Source organism: Oncorhynchus mykiss, chromosome 12, assembly GCF_013265735.2.
Source record: "Oncorhynchus mykiss isolate Arlee chromosome 12, USDA_OmykA_1.1, whole genome shotgun sequence".
Lineage (NCBI taxonomy): Eukaryota > Metazoa > Chordata > Actinopteri > Salmoniformes > Salmonidae > Oncorhynchus > Oncorhynchus mykiss.
In genome coordinates, this window is record NC_048576.1 from 56,833,847 (window position 1) to 56,850,439 (window position 16,593).

The 16,593-nt window shown below is 45.8% G+C and overlaps 1 protein-coding gene across 2 annotated transcripts in view; it reads left to right on the forward strand.

The window, feature by feature from the left end:
- The window catches only part of LOC110537826 (sarcoplasmic/endoplasmic reticulum calcium ATPase 1), a 76,495-nt gene that overhangs the window by 41,231 nt on the left and 18,671 nt on the right, over positions 1–16,593 (forward strand). For both annotated transcript variants that reach the window (XM_036937854.1, XM_036937855.1), the window contains exons 10-12: positions 226–392; positions 9,136–9,224; positions 15,179–15,281. In XM_036937854.1, the coding sequence (XP_036793749.1) occupies positions 226–392; positions 9,136–9,224; positions 15,179–15,281 (359 nt within the window). The remainder of the gene's footprint in view (positions 1–225; positions 393–9,135; positions 9,225–15,178; positions 15,282–16,593) is intronic.

Consider the following 16,593-nt stretch of genomic DNA (forward strand, 5'->3'; position numbering starts at 1 on the left):
CAAATCGCCATCTCTGACTAGCCTATAGTGCAATTTCTATATTTGCAGGTTCGAGTCGGGTGCAGGTCTCAGATTTGTACTATGTCACATAGTTGGGAGGTAATTAGAAAATTGCGGGCGACTGCTGGTGAACAAACATCTGACCCGTGCACCACTACTGTCCATGTTACTGTACTGTATCGGTCCATTCCACTCTATCCAATCCTGCCTCTCTTACCCCCTCAGGTCTACCTGCTGTTATCACCACCTGCCTGGCGCTGGGGACCCGACGCATGGCCAAAAAGAACGCCATCGTCCGCAGCCTGCCCTCTGTGGAGACCCTGGGCTGCACTTCTGTCATCTGCTCTGACAAGACTGGCACCCTCACCACTAACCAGATGTCTGTCTGCAGGGTGAGTCTGGGAACACTTTCAAGTGATATTAGTGTGAATGGTTTGATGTGCGACTGTAATATTAGTGCGATTGACAGCTGTTCACATGCGCTGTGATAACGCTTTGACGTGAAGAAAAACACGTTTTTAAAGTGTTAAGTGCTTTTTTGGTCTTGGGATACTACCTGACAACCTTTTGGTTGCAGGCCCACTTATCTAATCACTAGGCTACCTGCAGTTGTAGAGGATGTTTTGTCATTGTACCGGCCCAGGATATTTAGTTTCAGAGTTCAGAGAAAAACCAAAGCATTGTAATCCACTTTCATCTTTATAAATGATTGACACTTCCTTCATGCTGAGAAGCCTTCAGTCAATCAGATTATATTCTGTGTTAAGATTAGCCAAACTCATAAACAACCTAATCTCAAAGCACATCTGTGTTCTTTCCAATACTGTTAGTAATGGGTTTGGACACGCAGGCGTGTGTGTGTGTGTGTGTGTGTGTGTGTGTGTGTGTTTTGGATGGGGGACAGGTGAGGTTAGTAGTGATGGAAAATCCCTGCGATGTTGTAATGTTTACCGTCAGCCAGCCATTTGAGAGCTGGTGTAGCTAGCCTAGACAGGGCAGGCATGCAGGCTGGCAGGACCAAACGGCACACTGTACTGTAGGCCACAGTACTACATGGCCCTCTCACTGACCCTGAGAGAGGCTGGCACAGACAGCCAGCAGGCAGGAAGCTCAGAGCACAGATATGTTTTCAAATGTCAAACCTGCAGCTGCTAAATAACCATTAGAGACCTTCATGTACAGAAAAATAGGCTACATGCACAGTGCAAGCACAGGAGTCAGAAACACACACCCATATTGTCACTCTTGTGGAATCCCACAGCCCATCCCATTCCTCTCCACACCTTGGTCGGGTGGGTGGGTGGGTGTGTGCCTGCTCTGCTCTACCACAGAGGAAATGCCAGGGCCACTGTTTGTCTTGGCTTCCATTTAGCCTCTGGAGCAGGATCTGGCTCACCCCACCCAGCGTGCACGCACGCACACACACACACACCGCCTAACCACAGTTAACTCCTCTTACCCTCACCTGACCTCTCACCTATGAGAAAGATCAAACTGCATTTCAAATTTGTTGTACCTCTAAATTGTACATGCTGGCCAGTGGTCATGTTATTTGCCAATTTGGAATATGAAAGTTGCCTATAAGTCAATATTTTTATCAAATTTGATGACTGAGATGAAGCCTGTTCCCATTAAGGTAGCCTAGGCAGCTGCTAGTGGGTGCTAGAGCTCCACGATCTTCAAGGCTTAATATGCTCAGCTGGTAATACACTCGTGTCCCGCAGTGATTGGTTCATACATAAAACATGATTAACGGGGGCTGAGCTCGAGCGGTGTTTGTGAGACAAGGGCGGATCCCGAAGGGGCCCGGGGCCGCGTCTTTTTACAAAAAAAACTGAGTCCGAATGTTTTGAACTACAAACGATTTAAAAGCTATCCATGAAAAGCTGAGACTTATCATGGATAACGAACATGCACCTGTTTTGCTCTATGACACTCACAAGCTACAAGTCGTTAGAAGATCATAGGATATCCCAGGACATAGTGTCTAATACTGTAATAAGCTCACACAGTTGCTGACACACACTCCACACAGTTGTCACGGACTAGTTGGATATTCATTTCCCACTGAGCAAACAACGGTTATCATTCGTATAAAATCATTTTTTATCAGGTTTTTGCTTTGGTGGACCATTTTTCTTTTATTGCCATTTGTCAATAATTCACGAATGCAACTATTTGTCAAGTTGTTTTGTGTTGTACTTGTAGCCCTGGTTGTCCTGAAAAGGAAATGGTAAAATACTTCATTGAGGCTAAAAATAAGGGCTGGACATGCAGATAAAGGAAAGTCCGACACATGGAAAGCTGATTTTTGCTGGGGTCTTGGGACTGATAGGGTTAACTAGCCGCTGCAGAAAACACAGGGAAAAGATGCATACTGTCATAATAAAACAATTTCCCACCGCCATGCTAGATGCTACTTCCTGATGTTGTGCCCCGCGTTCAGCCAGGGGTAAACAACACTTGCAACCTGATTGGCTAAATGCGGTGTGCAACATCCTGAAGTTGTCATAAAATTCCAAAATAGTGGTATTTTAAGACTGCATGCATAGCATATATTCCGTTTTTTTTTGGGGGGGGGGGGGCACGCCATTAAAGCTAGTTAAGGAGGAACCGATGCCTTTGCAACCTGAATGGATGATGATTTATGTTGGAAGAGGTTGCCGGAGGACACAAGTGTATTACCAGCTGAGCACATGAAGACTAAACGATAGTGGAGAACTAGCATCCACCTGTGCCTGCCTTAAAGGGTGTTTGCCACACTGTTTGTTCAGTTACAGTACTGTACAGCCAGTGTGCCAGGCAGTGCTTTTACATACAGGCCATCCAGAACATGGTCTATAAAAAAGTCTGGTGTGTGTTTGTTTTAACTGCAGTGTAGTTGTATCTGGACTTGACGTGTTGCTTCCTGGGCTCTCTCGCTCTCTCTACCCTCGCTCGCTCTGTCTGTCTGTCATGGAGTCCATGTATTTGTATTTGCTTATTGATGTGAAAACTAAGAGCTCAACCCAGGTCACCAGTTGGTGTTTTATGTGTAGACCTGAGGGTTCAAAGGGCTGTGTGTATGTGTATATAACATTTGATGACTGAGATGTAGCCTGATCCCTTCACACATAGACTACCGTTCAAAGGTTTGGGGTCACATATAAATGTCCTTGTTTTTTTTAAAGAAAAGCTAATTTTTTGTCCAAAATACAGTGTAGACATTGTTAATGTTTATAAATGACTATTGTAGCTGGAAACGGCTGATATTTGAGTATCTACATAGGCGCAAAGAGGCCCATTATCAGCAACCATCACTCCTGTGTTCCCATGGCACGTTGTGTTAGCTAATCCAAGTTTATCATTTTAAAAGGCTAATTGATCATTAGAAAACCCTTTTGCAATGATGCTAGCACAGCTGAAAACTGTTCTGATTTAAAGAAGCAATAAAACTGCCCTTCGTTAGACTAGTTGAGTATCTGGAGCGTCAGCATTTGTGGGTTTGATTACAGGCTCAAAATGTCTGTTTTCAAGCTACAATAGTCATTTACAACATTAACAATGTCTACACTGTATTTCTGATCAATTTTTTATGCTATTTTAAAATGGAACAAAATGTGCTTTTCTTTCCAAAAAAACAAGGGCATTTCTAAGTGACCCCAAACTTTTCTGTGTTTGTGATTGCATTTTATATTTGTTTGTCCCTGCTGTTTCACTGTGTTTGTATGATATTCTCAGGAGGTTTGAGCTATCTCTTCCGTGCTGCTCTGCTGCCTTTCCTGTATGTTTTGTTTCAGCATGCAGTGCATCTGTGTGTATAAGAAGCTCTAGAGGGTTGCACAACTGTTGTTTCCTGCTTGAGAGGATGCTGCTCTCTCTTGCCCCTCTTTCGCTCTTTCTCTCTATCTCTTGCTCTCTCTCCCTTACCCTCTCTGCGATGACGTGGCTAGTAGAAACTGACCGCTTGCCCCAGTCAGTAAATGTGTATACATTGTTCCAACCATCGGCAGCATTCGCGAGAGAGGGAGAGCGGGAGTTCCCTACTGTCCTGTGGAAGTATAACAGAACTGGGTAATCTCCCTGAGCTGAGCTGAGCTAACCGCTATCCCTGGTCACTCTTTGCCTACCTAGGAACCTGGCTGCTGGAAAGAGACCTGGGTTGACTCCCAAACCTATGGTCTCTAGTCAAAAGTAGTGCTCTATAAAGGGAAAAGGGTGCCATTTGGGACTCAACTGCTCTGCTCTCTCTGGTAAATATTTACCCTCCGTTCCCAGGGTATATTAGCTTAATGTAGCTGAGAGATTAAGGGAAACACAGACCTGCTCTCCCTCCCCGTGGTGCAGCGTTGTTTTTCCATCAGTTTTGAGTGATAGAATTTACCTGATAGGAAACGCCAGGGGAAATGGTCCCTGACTTATCTGCTGTCATTTTGAACCCATGTCTCTCTTGTATTATAGATTTTGTCTCTGAGACTAACCTCTATAAATCAAGGTTAACAAAAATAAATGAAAGCAACTCTCTCCTCAGTCCTAACATTGGGTCAGTGGTGTTTTTCCATTTTGTTTTAGAGTGATGATGGAACCTTAAGGGCATTTCAGGGTTTCCAGGATGCCAGTCCAGGAGCAAGGATCAGATATGGATTTGTAAAGCTTTAATTTGCAATATATTTGACTTAAAAAAAAAAAAAATCCTACTCTACATTTTCCTCGCTTGTGAGTTGTGTGTGTGCCTGCGTGTGTGCCTGTGTGTGTGCCTGTGTGTGTGCCTGTGTGTGCGCCTGTGTGTGCGCCTGTGTGTGCGCCTGCGTGTGTGTGCCTGCGTGTGTGTGCCTGCGTGTGTGTGCCTGCGTGTGTGTGCCTGCGTGTGTGTGCCTGCGTGTGTGTGCCTGCGTGTGTGTGCCTGCGTGTGTGTGCCTGCGTGTGTGTGCCTGCGTGTGTGTGCCTGCGTGTGTGTGCCTGCGTGTGTGTGCCTGCGTGTGTGTGCCTGCGTGTGTGTGCCTGCGTGTGTGTGCCTGCGTGTGTGTGCCTGCGTGTGTGTGCCTGCGTGTGTGTGCCTGCGTGTGTGTGCCTGCGTGTGTGTGCCTGCGTGTGTGTGCCTGCGTGTGTGTGCCTGCGTGTGTGTGCCTGCGTGTGTGTGCCTGCGTGTGTGCCTGCGTGTGTGCCTGCGTGTGTGCCTGCGTGTGTGCCTGCGTGTGTGCCTGCGTGTGTGCCTGCGTGTGTGCCTGCGTGTGTGCCTGCGTGTGTGCCTGCCTGCCTGCGTGTGTGCCTGCCTGCGTGTGTGCCTGCCTGCGTGTGTGCCTGCCTGCGTGTGTGCCTGCCTGCGTGTGTGCCTGCCTGCGTGTGTGCCTGCCTGCGTGTGTGCCTGCCTGCGTGTGTGCCTGCCTGCGTGTGTGCCTGCCTGCGTGTGTGCCTGCCTGCGTGTGTGCCTGCCTGCGTGTGTGCCTGCCTGCGTGTGTGCCTGCCTGCGTGTGTGCCTGCCTGCGTGTGTGCCTGCCTGCGTGTGTGCCTGCCTGCGTGTGTGCCTGCCTGCGTGTGTGCCTGCCTGCGTGTGTGCCTGCCTGCGTGTGTGCCTGCCTGCGTGTGTGCGTGCCTGCGTGCCTGCGTGCCTGCGTGCGTGCGTGCCTGCGTGCGTGCGTGCGTGCGTGCGTGCGTGCGTGCCTGCGTGCCTGCGTGCGTGCGTGCGTGCCTGCGTGCGTGCGTGCGCGTGCGTGCCTGCGCGCGCGTGTGCCCTGCGTGCCTGCGCGTGTGCGCCTGCGTGTGCCTGCGTGCGAGCGTGCCCGCCTCTGCCTGCGCGAGTGAACCTGCGTCTGCCTGCGCAAGAGAACCAGCATCTGCCTGCGCAAGAGAACCAGCGTCTGCCTGCGCGAGTGAACCTGCGTCTGCCTGCGCGAGTTAGCGAGCGTCTGCCCGTGAGAGAGCGAGCGTCTGCCCGCGAGAGAGCGAGCGTCTGCCCGCGAGAGAGTGCGAGCGTGCTCCTGCGTGCATCTGACTGAGTGTCTGCCTGCCTGCGTCTGCGTGCGTCACCCTGCCTGCGAGAGAGCGTGCGTCTGCCAGCGTGCGTCTGCCTGTGAGCCTGCGTGCGTCTGCGAGCGTGCGTCTGCCTGCGTCTTCCTGCCTGCCTGCCTGCGTGCGTCTGCGAGCGTGCGTCTGCCTGCCTGCCTGCGTCTGAGAGCGTGCGTCTGCCTGCCTGCGTCTGAGAGCGTGCGTCTGCCTGCGTGTCCGTGCGAGCGTGAGCCTGCGTGCGCGTCTGCCTGCCTGCGTGCGCGTGAGCCTGCCTGCGTCTGCCTGTCTTCGTGCATCTGCTTGCGTGCCTTTATCCTGCGTGCGTGTGTCTGTGTGCATGCCTATGCCTGCCTGTGTGCGTGTGTCTGCGGGCTTGCCTCTGCCTGCGTGTGTCTGCCTGCATGTGCGTCTGCGTGCTTGCCTGCGTGCTTGCCTGCGTGCTTGTCTGCGTGCTTGCCTGTCTGTCCGTGTGTGTGCAAGCGTGTCCTTGACCTTAAGCTGGGTCTAGCTGTGCCATATGGTTCTGATAAGAACGTCTGTGTCCCGTAGCCCTGTCATATCCTGCTTTCCCAGCCGAGGGGATATCCCAGGGCACGGTCACACACAGGAGTGAATACCCTCTATGACGACATACCATTTAATTTCCAGTACACAGAGCAGGGACACTCTCACTTTGGTACTGCTGCCAACACAGCACAATACACACAATATAGGGCAAGTCAAATTGTATTGAGGAGAGTTTCAACTTCTACAGACAGGCACCATTGGTTCATATGAATCCTTATATGAAGCCTTGTTTCCATGGAAACCACATCTCTGATAGTGAGAGAAATATGCAGTGACAAACATGACCAAAACACTGAAATAGCAGTTATTACAAATATGCTAATAGCAGTCCTGATAGGCCATGTGGTAAAACATTGTATCAGTAACCTGTACCCCAGCACATTGACTATTTTCTTAACTCTTCTTGAACTGCACTGTTGGTTAAGGGTTTGTAAGTAAGCATTTCATGGTAAGGTCTACACTTGTGGTCTTCGGCGCATATGACAGTTTGATTTGACATGTATTTTATGTTGTTAGCTTACTTATCAGGGACTATGCACAATAAGGGGCAGCAGGTAGCCTAGCGGTGAAGAGCGTTGGGCCAGTAAACGAAAGGTTGCTGGATTGAATTGCTGAGCCGGCAAAGTGGAAAAAATCTGCCGTTATGGCCTTGAGCAAGGAAGTTACACCCCAACAACAACTGCTCCCTGGGCACCAATGACGTGGACGTCGATTAAGACAGCCCCCTGCACCTCTAAGATTCAGAGGGGGTTGGGTTAAATGTGGAAGACACATTTTGAGTGGGTATGCATTTAGTTGTGCAACTGGCTAGGTATCCCCTTTCCAATAATTACTGCAGTCGTCTCCTGGGCTCCAAGGTGACATATCCAGGATCAGTGAAAAAAAGATTTAAGACACAGAATCCAGCTCCTATCTCATCTCCTAAAGAACAGTGTATGATCTGGGCCACAGACACACTGGGGCACCAATCACAGCGGTTATTTGTCAGTCTAATAATTTTTCTCATTCACATTATTCAGTTTGTTACTCAGTTACTGTTTGAGGAGGCCCACGGTAGGTAGATTGTCAGTAGATAAAGCTTCTGTGGCAGAGGAGGGTTGTTGTTCTTGATGCTCGATCTATCCTAGAGAACCTGTTATGTCACCTGAGCATCCAGCGTCGCATAGAACTAGCCATCATAGTCAGGTTAGACCCTAGACTGACTAATGGTCACATTGTTTGCAGTGTCTTTAAATTGATAGATAGCCAGTGTTATTAGATAGTCACTGTTAATTTGAAACCCCCTGAGTACGACTTCCCATTGTCTAAATGAGCAGTTCCAGACATGATGACTCTGATCTGTGTAATGTTAAAGACCTTCTCATCTGGAGTAGATTTCACACACGTGTTTTGTAAACTACTCTCGGTATAAACAGAAGACACACACCCTCTAGAAGCAGTAGCAGCGGATGTAGTGAAGGGAAAATACGTTTTTTTTTTCTTCATTCATTCTTTAATCGTCCAGATTTAATTGACTTTAAAGTTGAGTAAATCCCGGACAGGAGGGAGTATTTTCCTTAGTGTGTGTGCACGACCTGACCGCCCTAGTCAATCTCCTCCCTTCTCTCCATGGTTACTATGGTTGTGTCTGGTCCAGATGGCAAGTCTGTGATTACAGAGAGAGAATATTGATGTGAGGAAAGTCAAAGGCTGCGTGTCTGTTTTGTAACCTCCTCAGGGGTCCCAGCCAGTGTGAATGGAACAACAGACCCCTGTGACAAGCCAATCGATGCACTCCCATAAATGAACCTCATCAGATCCATTCCACCTGTTATCACCGCTGCAGCCAGAACAAGAGAGAAAGGAGAGGGCCAGATCGAATGCATGCATGTAACACACACACACAGGAGAGAAGGGGCTACAGGCCAAGGGGCTACAGGCCAAGGATCCAAGGCTACAGTAGAACCCCCACCCTCACCACTGGGCTGCCAGCCTAAAAGACCTGTCAGCATAGCCAAACCCTAATTGTTCTTGGCTGGGCTCTCTACACAGGAAATCAATACATGAGTGCAGACAAAGCAGAGCTCTGGGCAACACAGTAGTCTGATCACAGGGAAGGACGGACAAGACATCAAAACAACATTTGACCTGGGAAACAACTTGCTCTCTCATTCTCGCTCGCTGTCGTCCCCCCCCCCCCCCCCAAGTCTTAGCCTTCCACTAACAGTGTGGTTAGAAATCCATGCTATGTATGCCAGGATTACAGACTGGTAGCTTAGGGTATAGTTTGGTCCCAAGATCAGTAAACACAGGAACCAATGCCTGCTGGGAAAAATAGAGAAGGAAAGAACAAAAACTGCTGTGTGACATTATGTGGTGGGAAAGCCCTTAGTTGAGTGGCGCTACAACTGAATGGGAGTGTGGGAGCGTGTGTGAGTGTGTTTCCCTCCGCGTCAGCAGCCTGGGGCGGGAATGTCCTTCACCTCTCCCATGGCCCTGTACAGAACTCTGGGAATCCCTGGCACAGAGTTTCTGTATACTCTTTGACGATATCCTAGCCTACATTAACCTGCTTTATCTATCCCAACTCTCTTCTCTCTCCAGATGTTTGTGGTGGACAAGGTGGAGGATTCCAGCTGTGCTGTCCATGAGTTCTCTATAACTGGCTCCACCTATGCCCCTGAAGGGCAAGTGTGAGTGTCCCCTCCTACCTTTCTTTGTATTAGTGTACAGAGTGCAAATGACTGTAAGTGTGATTTCAGGTTACAACTCGTGGTGACTGTGGCATCAAAGTGGGAAACACGCACCCATGCGTACACAAACTAACAAACACACACACACTATGAGGTTTATCTCCTACACTTCCCAGCAAATTGTGTGTTGAGTGTGGTCCAGAGTCTGAAAGCACTGAGCCCCAGAGGAAAGTTAAGGCTGGCCATTGTTAACCTTCCCTGTCCTTGGACAGACAAACACCTATTTTTACAGGCGGTAGTGGAAAAGCCTTGGTCCCACCACGACCACTTTCATCTGGCCGGCCTGCTGTTAAAGGCCCCCTAACCTCCTTTTTTCCATTTAATATAAAGGGGTTTCTTTTGAAGTCTCCTTCCTTCCCCATACCAACTCCCATTCCCACCCCCAGGTTTACTCTGTTTTCCTCTGTCGCAAACAGCTCTGGGGAAATTTAGGGAGAATGCAAATGATGTTTTCCTGAAGCATGTGAACTTTTTCCATGATGGAACAGATAGCGCAGAGAGGAAAGGACACCGACCTGTGACAACTATTAAAATGGTCTCACTGTGGAGAAAACCTAGAGGAATAGATGACAAATAGCTCTGACTAGCGAGATTGGGGTGTAGCTGGGCCAAAGTCATAGTGTTCCAGACTTGATCTCAGTCCTTCCCTTCCTGTATAATGTCAGTATAGCCCGATTGACGACCTCCTCTCTCGCTATCTGGAGTGCCCACTCTAGTCTAATTCCCCAAATGACTACCTGCAAAGGCCCAGAACTAGATCTTCTTCAGTGTTCATCCCTTCTGCTTTTCATTAGAAAATTAAATACAGAAAGTCACAAGTTGAGAGCACATTCTCTTTTACAATAACGACTTCAATATCAACCTCTGTTATGGTTTTGAAATGCTGAGGTATTTATTGGTAACACTTTCCACTCACAGCCCCTGTCATCCTGTATACGGTTTGAAAATGGCAGTTTTGTCATTGATAAGCAGCTAAATTGGAACACAGTGGCTGTACGGTAACATGCTATACATGTCAGAGCTCAGGTTCTCCACTTCGCAGCTCACTCGACAAGATGCCCCCATCCCTCCCACTAATTGGGATTCTTTTGCACATTTTTTGAAGTCTCGGTGAGGGAAATGCTGTACATCGGGAAGGGTTTGTGTGAGGGAAATGCTGTACATCGGGAACGGTTTGTGTTCTGAAAGATGAGACGGAGTTATAATAAATACAGTTTTGATGTCATACAAGCAAACCACATACCTGGAAGTCCAAATGTGTACCTCACATGTCCATATTTGAAAACTCATGTAATTTACAGTATCAACGTTTTATGATCGCCATGTTTGATCCACAGTTACAAAGAGGATGTGCCTTATATCCTGGGTCGACCCTGAACAAAATGAGCTTATGTTAGTTGTATTGTGAAGGAAATTGGCTGCGGAATACGCACTTGAATGCACCCATGACTCCATTCGCTAAAATTCCAATTGTTTGTCTGAAGTGTCTTAGTCAGCCATGTTGGCAATAGAATAAGCTTTCAAATGATGCCCACCTGGCAACGATTGCGATTTTATAATGGAACGTTTTTTGGATTGCGTAAACAACAACAGTTATTGTGTGATGCTGGGGACTCAGGGCTGTGCTCCAAACAAAAATCTAGTGTGCTTGCTTATGTTCCTCAATGGCAAAGCTAGGAGAGAGTATAAAAGCACCTTTATAGTTGACAGCTCTTTCCTTGAGTCATAAAAGTGTATTGAAATTACTTGGGAACTGCGCACAGTTTGGAGAGGTGTGTGGCCACTGAGACACACACTTAGACCTCTCACTCAAACCCTTGTAATAGTTTTTTCGTATTGTGCACATTTCAGTGAATAGTCAGTCGTATGTTACTGAATGTACAGTATCCAGAGTGTTTTCAGATTTCATTATTGACAAATGCTCTGAGAAGTACAGTAAATAGAAAATCAACCGTGTAATGTTTGGATTCAGTCTTGTTAGGGGAACTGGTTTCCTCACCTTTGGAGATTATGGGGAAATTATCAGACCAGTGTTCTCTTTTCAATTGCTACCATGGTTATGCATATGCTTTTTGTAGTTCTTCTGGTTCAAACATTTACATTTTGGGAAGGGTTAAGTACTATGCTCTCATGATGTCTTACCATGCCAAATGTTCCCCTTCAGACTGTTCCCTTGTTACAATTTCTCTACTGAAGTTGATTAAAACCTCATGATTATATCCAATATAATGCAACATGATGATACTGTGTTTTAGAAAGATGTATGAAGTCCTAATCACTGTTCTGGTTGGTTTGTGGGTGTGAAACTTGTTCTCTACTGAGATGTTATGAAATCTCAGGCTGGCATGCCTTGCGGTGCAGTGCCATACAGCGTGGGTTGTTGTGTGGGCTGTTGCTCTACTAGCAACTGTTGCTGCCTCTAGTGGGCTGTGGGCCATGTGGTCATGCAACCAACCAGCAACTGCTGCTGCTCCCAACGCACAAACACACTCACATTAACACTCACATTAACGAGTTGTTCCATGTCATTACAGATTGATCTGAAACAGGATTGGCATTCCTAAAACAGTATTTTGTTAATTTTATTTATAGCATAATATTCAATAAATATAGTACCCAACATCTGATTTGGACCAAACTTCTTCCTACCAATGAGTACGACATGAAAAATTGTCAAAAGCCACCTACGTACCCTCAACACCCAATGCCAATCCTACTCCAACAACCAGTATACAGTATCAGTTCTCAATGTTTGACAAGTAGAATGAAGCTGTGGCTTGGAGTATTGCTTCTCCATACTATGTATTGTATTCCCTGTGAACCTGGGGATGTTTTTTCCCTCCCACTTTTCAGAGAATAGCAATATTCTCTAGGTTTTGCCCACTAGATGCCACTGTTCCTGCTATACTGCCACACTCTTATCCATTTTTTTCTAGTCTATTTTGTTTATTGAATAGATCACAGCATTTCCTTTGAAACTTTGTGTAGAAAACCAAAAGATTTGGCTCATGATGAAAATTAAGTGTGTTGTAGTATTTCGCACTATTTATTATGATCTCAATTAGTCGTTGCACTCTTCCTGGGGTCCGAACAGGAAACAAAAATACATAAATTAAATAATAACATGATATACAAAACACTACACTACTACATCATTTCCTGCTTCTGCCTCACTCTTCATAAACGAGAGAGCTCCTGCCCGTACAAGGCCACCCACCTACGAAATACAAGAAATGATACAGTACAAAATATATAAAAATGTCTCTCCACAGTCCCCGTTGTGCCGTAAGGTGTTTCCATTTATTTTTTTATTTTTATTAATCTTGTTTTCGTTTCTGGTTTTATTGCTAGCTTGAGTTACCTGGGGTGGCAGAGTTACATTTAGTCTTTGGTTCTATTTAATTATGTGTGCTTCCCAGCATCTGTTCTTGACCTGGGAACTGTGAAGAGACCTCTGGTTGCATGTCTTGTGCTATGCCAATGAGTGTCCGAGTTGTGTGCCAACTGCTTGAACAGACAGTTTGGTACCTTCAACACTTTGCACACTTCGTCCATGATAAAGCGTTAGCACCAGCCTATTGCTAGTTACCCATTCTAAAACTGACTAGGAGCTCTATGTTATGGGTGTCATTTATATTACTGTCGTTGCAGACGTACACTGAGTATACAAAACATTAAGAACACCTGCTCTTTCCTTGACAAAGACTGACCAGGTGAATGCAATGATCCCTTATTGATGTCACCTATTAATAGGATGACTACCTGTCTCAGATTGTGGGCATTCCCCCATTTTGGCCATTTGTTCCGCAATCAAACAATTATGTACTGTATTTGAACAACAAATTCAAATACCACTAATTTAGAAAAAGAGTCAGACATTCCAACCTATCTCTTGGGGTCATGTTGCACTTATGAGAAGATGTATATCATAACGATGTGGCACTGGTGATATTCTGCTCAATGCAAGACGTGAGGTAGGCCAATTTCATAAGCCTTATCGTCAACCAATCAGATTTCTCAAATCCTTTCTGGTTAAATTACAGCAAAAAATTGGAGAGAACAGTTAGTCCTAATTATTTACAAAAAGCATGCTTCTGATGCGCTACAGAAGTAGACTGAAAGAACTACGGTAATTTCGTCAAACTTGAGGCTCTCCATGCTCATTAGTTGCTCATTCAACATATTTGCTGCTACTTCACTCGATCCTGTTTTAACTCTCCCTTCGTAACTGTTTTAGACCAGCCAAAAATGTTTCCTTGGTCAAATATTCTCAGATTTTCATAAATTTCGTTTCTGCATCACCAAATTTTGCATTTGGCAAAAGAGTAGGCTAGGTGTGCTTCAATTAGCTCGTTTGGTGCAGCGGGAGCAGGGGCTTAGTGCTGCTGGCGTGCACCGGAGTGTCGCTCAACCACTTCTCACAATGGTGCTTGTTTAGTGAAGTTAGATCAAAGCAGCTGAATCAATTTCTTAGAAGACCACACAATGATTAATTAGTATTCTACATAACAGTAAGAAATATAGTAATTTCACTGTTGCATTGAAAAACACCACCTAATTTCTCATTCCATTTTAGGATGGTTAACTGAAGTCGCACTTTTTTTCCTGTGGCCCAAACTCAACCTTGCGTGCCACTAGGCAGAATGTGCTGGGATTGAAACAAAATACAGCAAGGCTAGGCTATAGTTATAACACCACCTGTTCTAATTTGTTCATGGAACAGTAATTCAAGCTCTAAATGCATATTCCTATGAAACTGATTGAGATCAAATGGCTGGCATGTAGATGCAGTTTGGACGTTTCACCGGTAAAACGTGATACAGATGTATAATTCACGATTGACAGTGATGGTGGCCTATTTTGAAATTAGGAATGCCCACCTTGGTATTTGAGGGTATTAAACATAGAAAATATTATTGAGACAATATGTGTGGGCATAGGTAGATGTTGCAATTGGAGGATGCATTTAATGCATATTATATAATGAGATTCAATAGCCCAGCCACCCCCCACAAAAACAACAAAAAATAAGTAATGTAGGCTACACTGCCCCGTTAATGTCCTGCAAAATCATCATGCCCCACATTTGGGTGTTTTTAAATGTGGTCACCCTATCCACTTCAATCAGTGTAGATGAAGGGGAGATAAATGTGGACATGGATTGTGTATGTGTGACATTCAAAGAATGAATGGGCAAGACAAATGTATGCACCTTTTTGAAAAGGGTATGGTAGTGGCTGCCAGGCGCACCGGTTTGTGTGTCAAGAACTGCAATTCTCCTGGGTTTTTCACACTCAACAGTTTCCCCATGTGTATCAAGAGTGCTCCACCACCCAAGGGACATCCCGCCAACTTGACACACCTATGGGAAGCATTGGAGTCAACATGGGCCAGCATCCCTGTGGAACGCTTTCCACACTTCGTACAGTCTATGCCCTGACAAATTGAGCCTGTTCTGAGAGGTGCAACTCAATATTGGGAAGGTGTTCCTAATGTTTTGTACACTCAGTGTATTTGAAATCTTGATCTTAAGACACTGGCAGTTACACAACTGAATGGGTTAGATACAGCTTGTGTGTACAGAAATCACATTGTACATTTACTCAATTATTAGTTATGAGAGTGAATTAAGGTGTGCTAGTATCTAACAAATGTCGGGGGGGTGGGGGTTACTATCCTTGTGGGGACTAGAAGTCCCCCAGAAGGATAGTTTAAAAAAAACAAATAATGATATGATTGTGACTTTTTTTGCCAGTTCCCACAAGGAAAAAGGCTATTTTAGGGTTAAGGTTAGTTTAATGGTTAGAGGTTAAGGTAAATATAATTTTGAATGGGAATAAATTGTCTGGTCCCACAAGGATAGAAAAAAAATATATATGTGCGTTCTTTTCCAGGTTGAAAGGGGACAAGGTGGTCCAGTGCGGAGACTATGATGGACTACTGGAGCTGGCCACTGTGTGTTCCATGTGCAACGACTCCTCACTGGACTACAATGAGGTCAGTGCTGACACACACACACTGTTTTTGTGAGTCATTAAGACACTCTTCTGCAGCCTGACCCTCTCTGTTCCTGTCCTTTCACCCTGTTTTCCTCAGTGGTAAGAAGCCTTCGCTCTGAGCAGCTGTGGCACACACACTGAGCCGTAGACATGGCTGCACATCTGTTGCTGCCTTCTCCTAGGTTTGACTGATGTCATTATTAATGTTGAGTTGGACTAACCTCCGTGATACACAAATGAGTGTGTTTGCCATGCAAAGCAGACTCCACTCTAAGAGAAAGGTTTTGTGAAAATAAGACAGGCTTGCAAATTTCTTCATAGACTTAGCTAAGTATACAGATTAGGTATTACATTATGCCAAATGCATGAATGATAACGAAGACACACACACACACACACACATATCCAAGCCTCCTACAGTAGCTGATCTAATTTTACTCTGATGTGTGATTCTGTTTCTCTAGTTCTCTGATTGCTTTTCTCACCTCTGTCATCACCACGGTGTCATGGTAACCATGCTGTGTGTAAATGAAGCCAAGGACACAGCAGTTTAATTACAAGCTATTCAAACAGAGGAAATTGTGATTGTTTCCCAAAAAGACTCGTTGTAGAACTGATTTAGCATGCTATTTTGTAGAAGTGTGTCTTTCCCAACTAGATATAATGGATGGAGGGAGGAGGGAAGGGACTATAAAGGTAGAGCAGCTGTGTGGACAGAGTGGTGTGAGATTAGTGCACCCTGATGGCGGTGGAGGGCAGTGGGGGTTTATTGACCATGTGGTGTTCAGTGGGGCAGACAGGTACAGTGTGGGCAGGGCTGTGTCCTATTAAAACACGGTGGGCTCCACCTACTCACGTCATAATAATGAAAGCTATTGCATACATTTTACGTATGGTTGGTCACAGGAATCAAACCGACTATCTTGGCATTGCAAGCGCCATGCTCTACCAACTGAGCTACAGAGGACATTCATTACCTGGCAGGTCAGGTCAGCCAGCTATGAAACCACACCACTCACTATGACTCAAGTCATCTAATGAGGACTAGAGAAGGTTGATGTGAATTACTGAGAGAATGCACTCACTAATTGACGTGCGCACACACACACACACACACACACACACACATACACACACACACCTTGGTTAGTCAGACTTTTAGACGTCACATCAGTGCTTATCAGAGGTGGGACCAAGTCATTATTTTACAAGTCACAAGTAAGTCACAAGTAAGTCACAAGTAAGTCACAAGTAAGTCACAAGTAAGTCACAAGTAAGTCACAAGTAAGTCACAAGTAAGTCACAAGTAA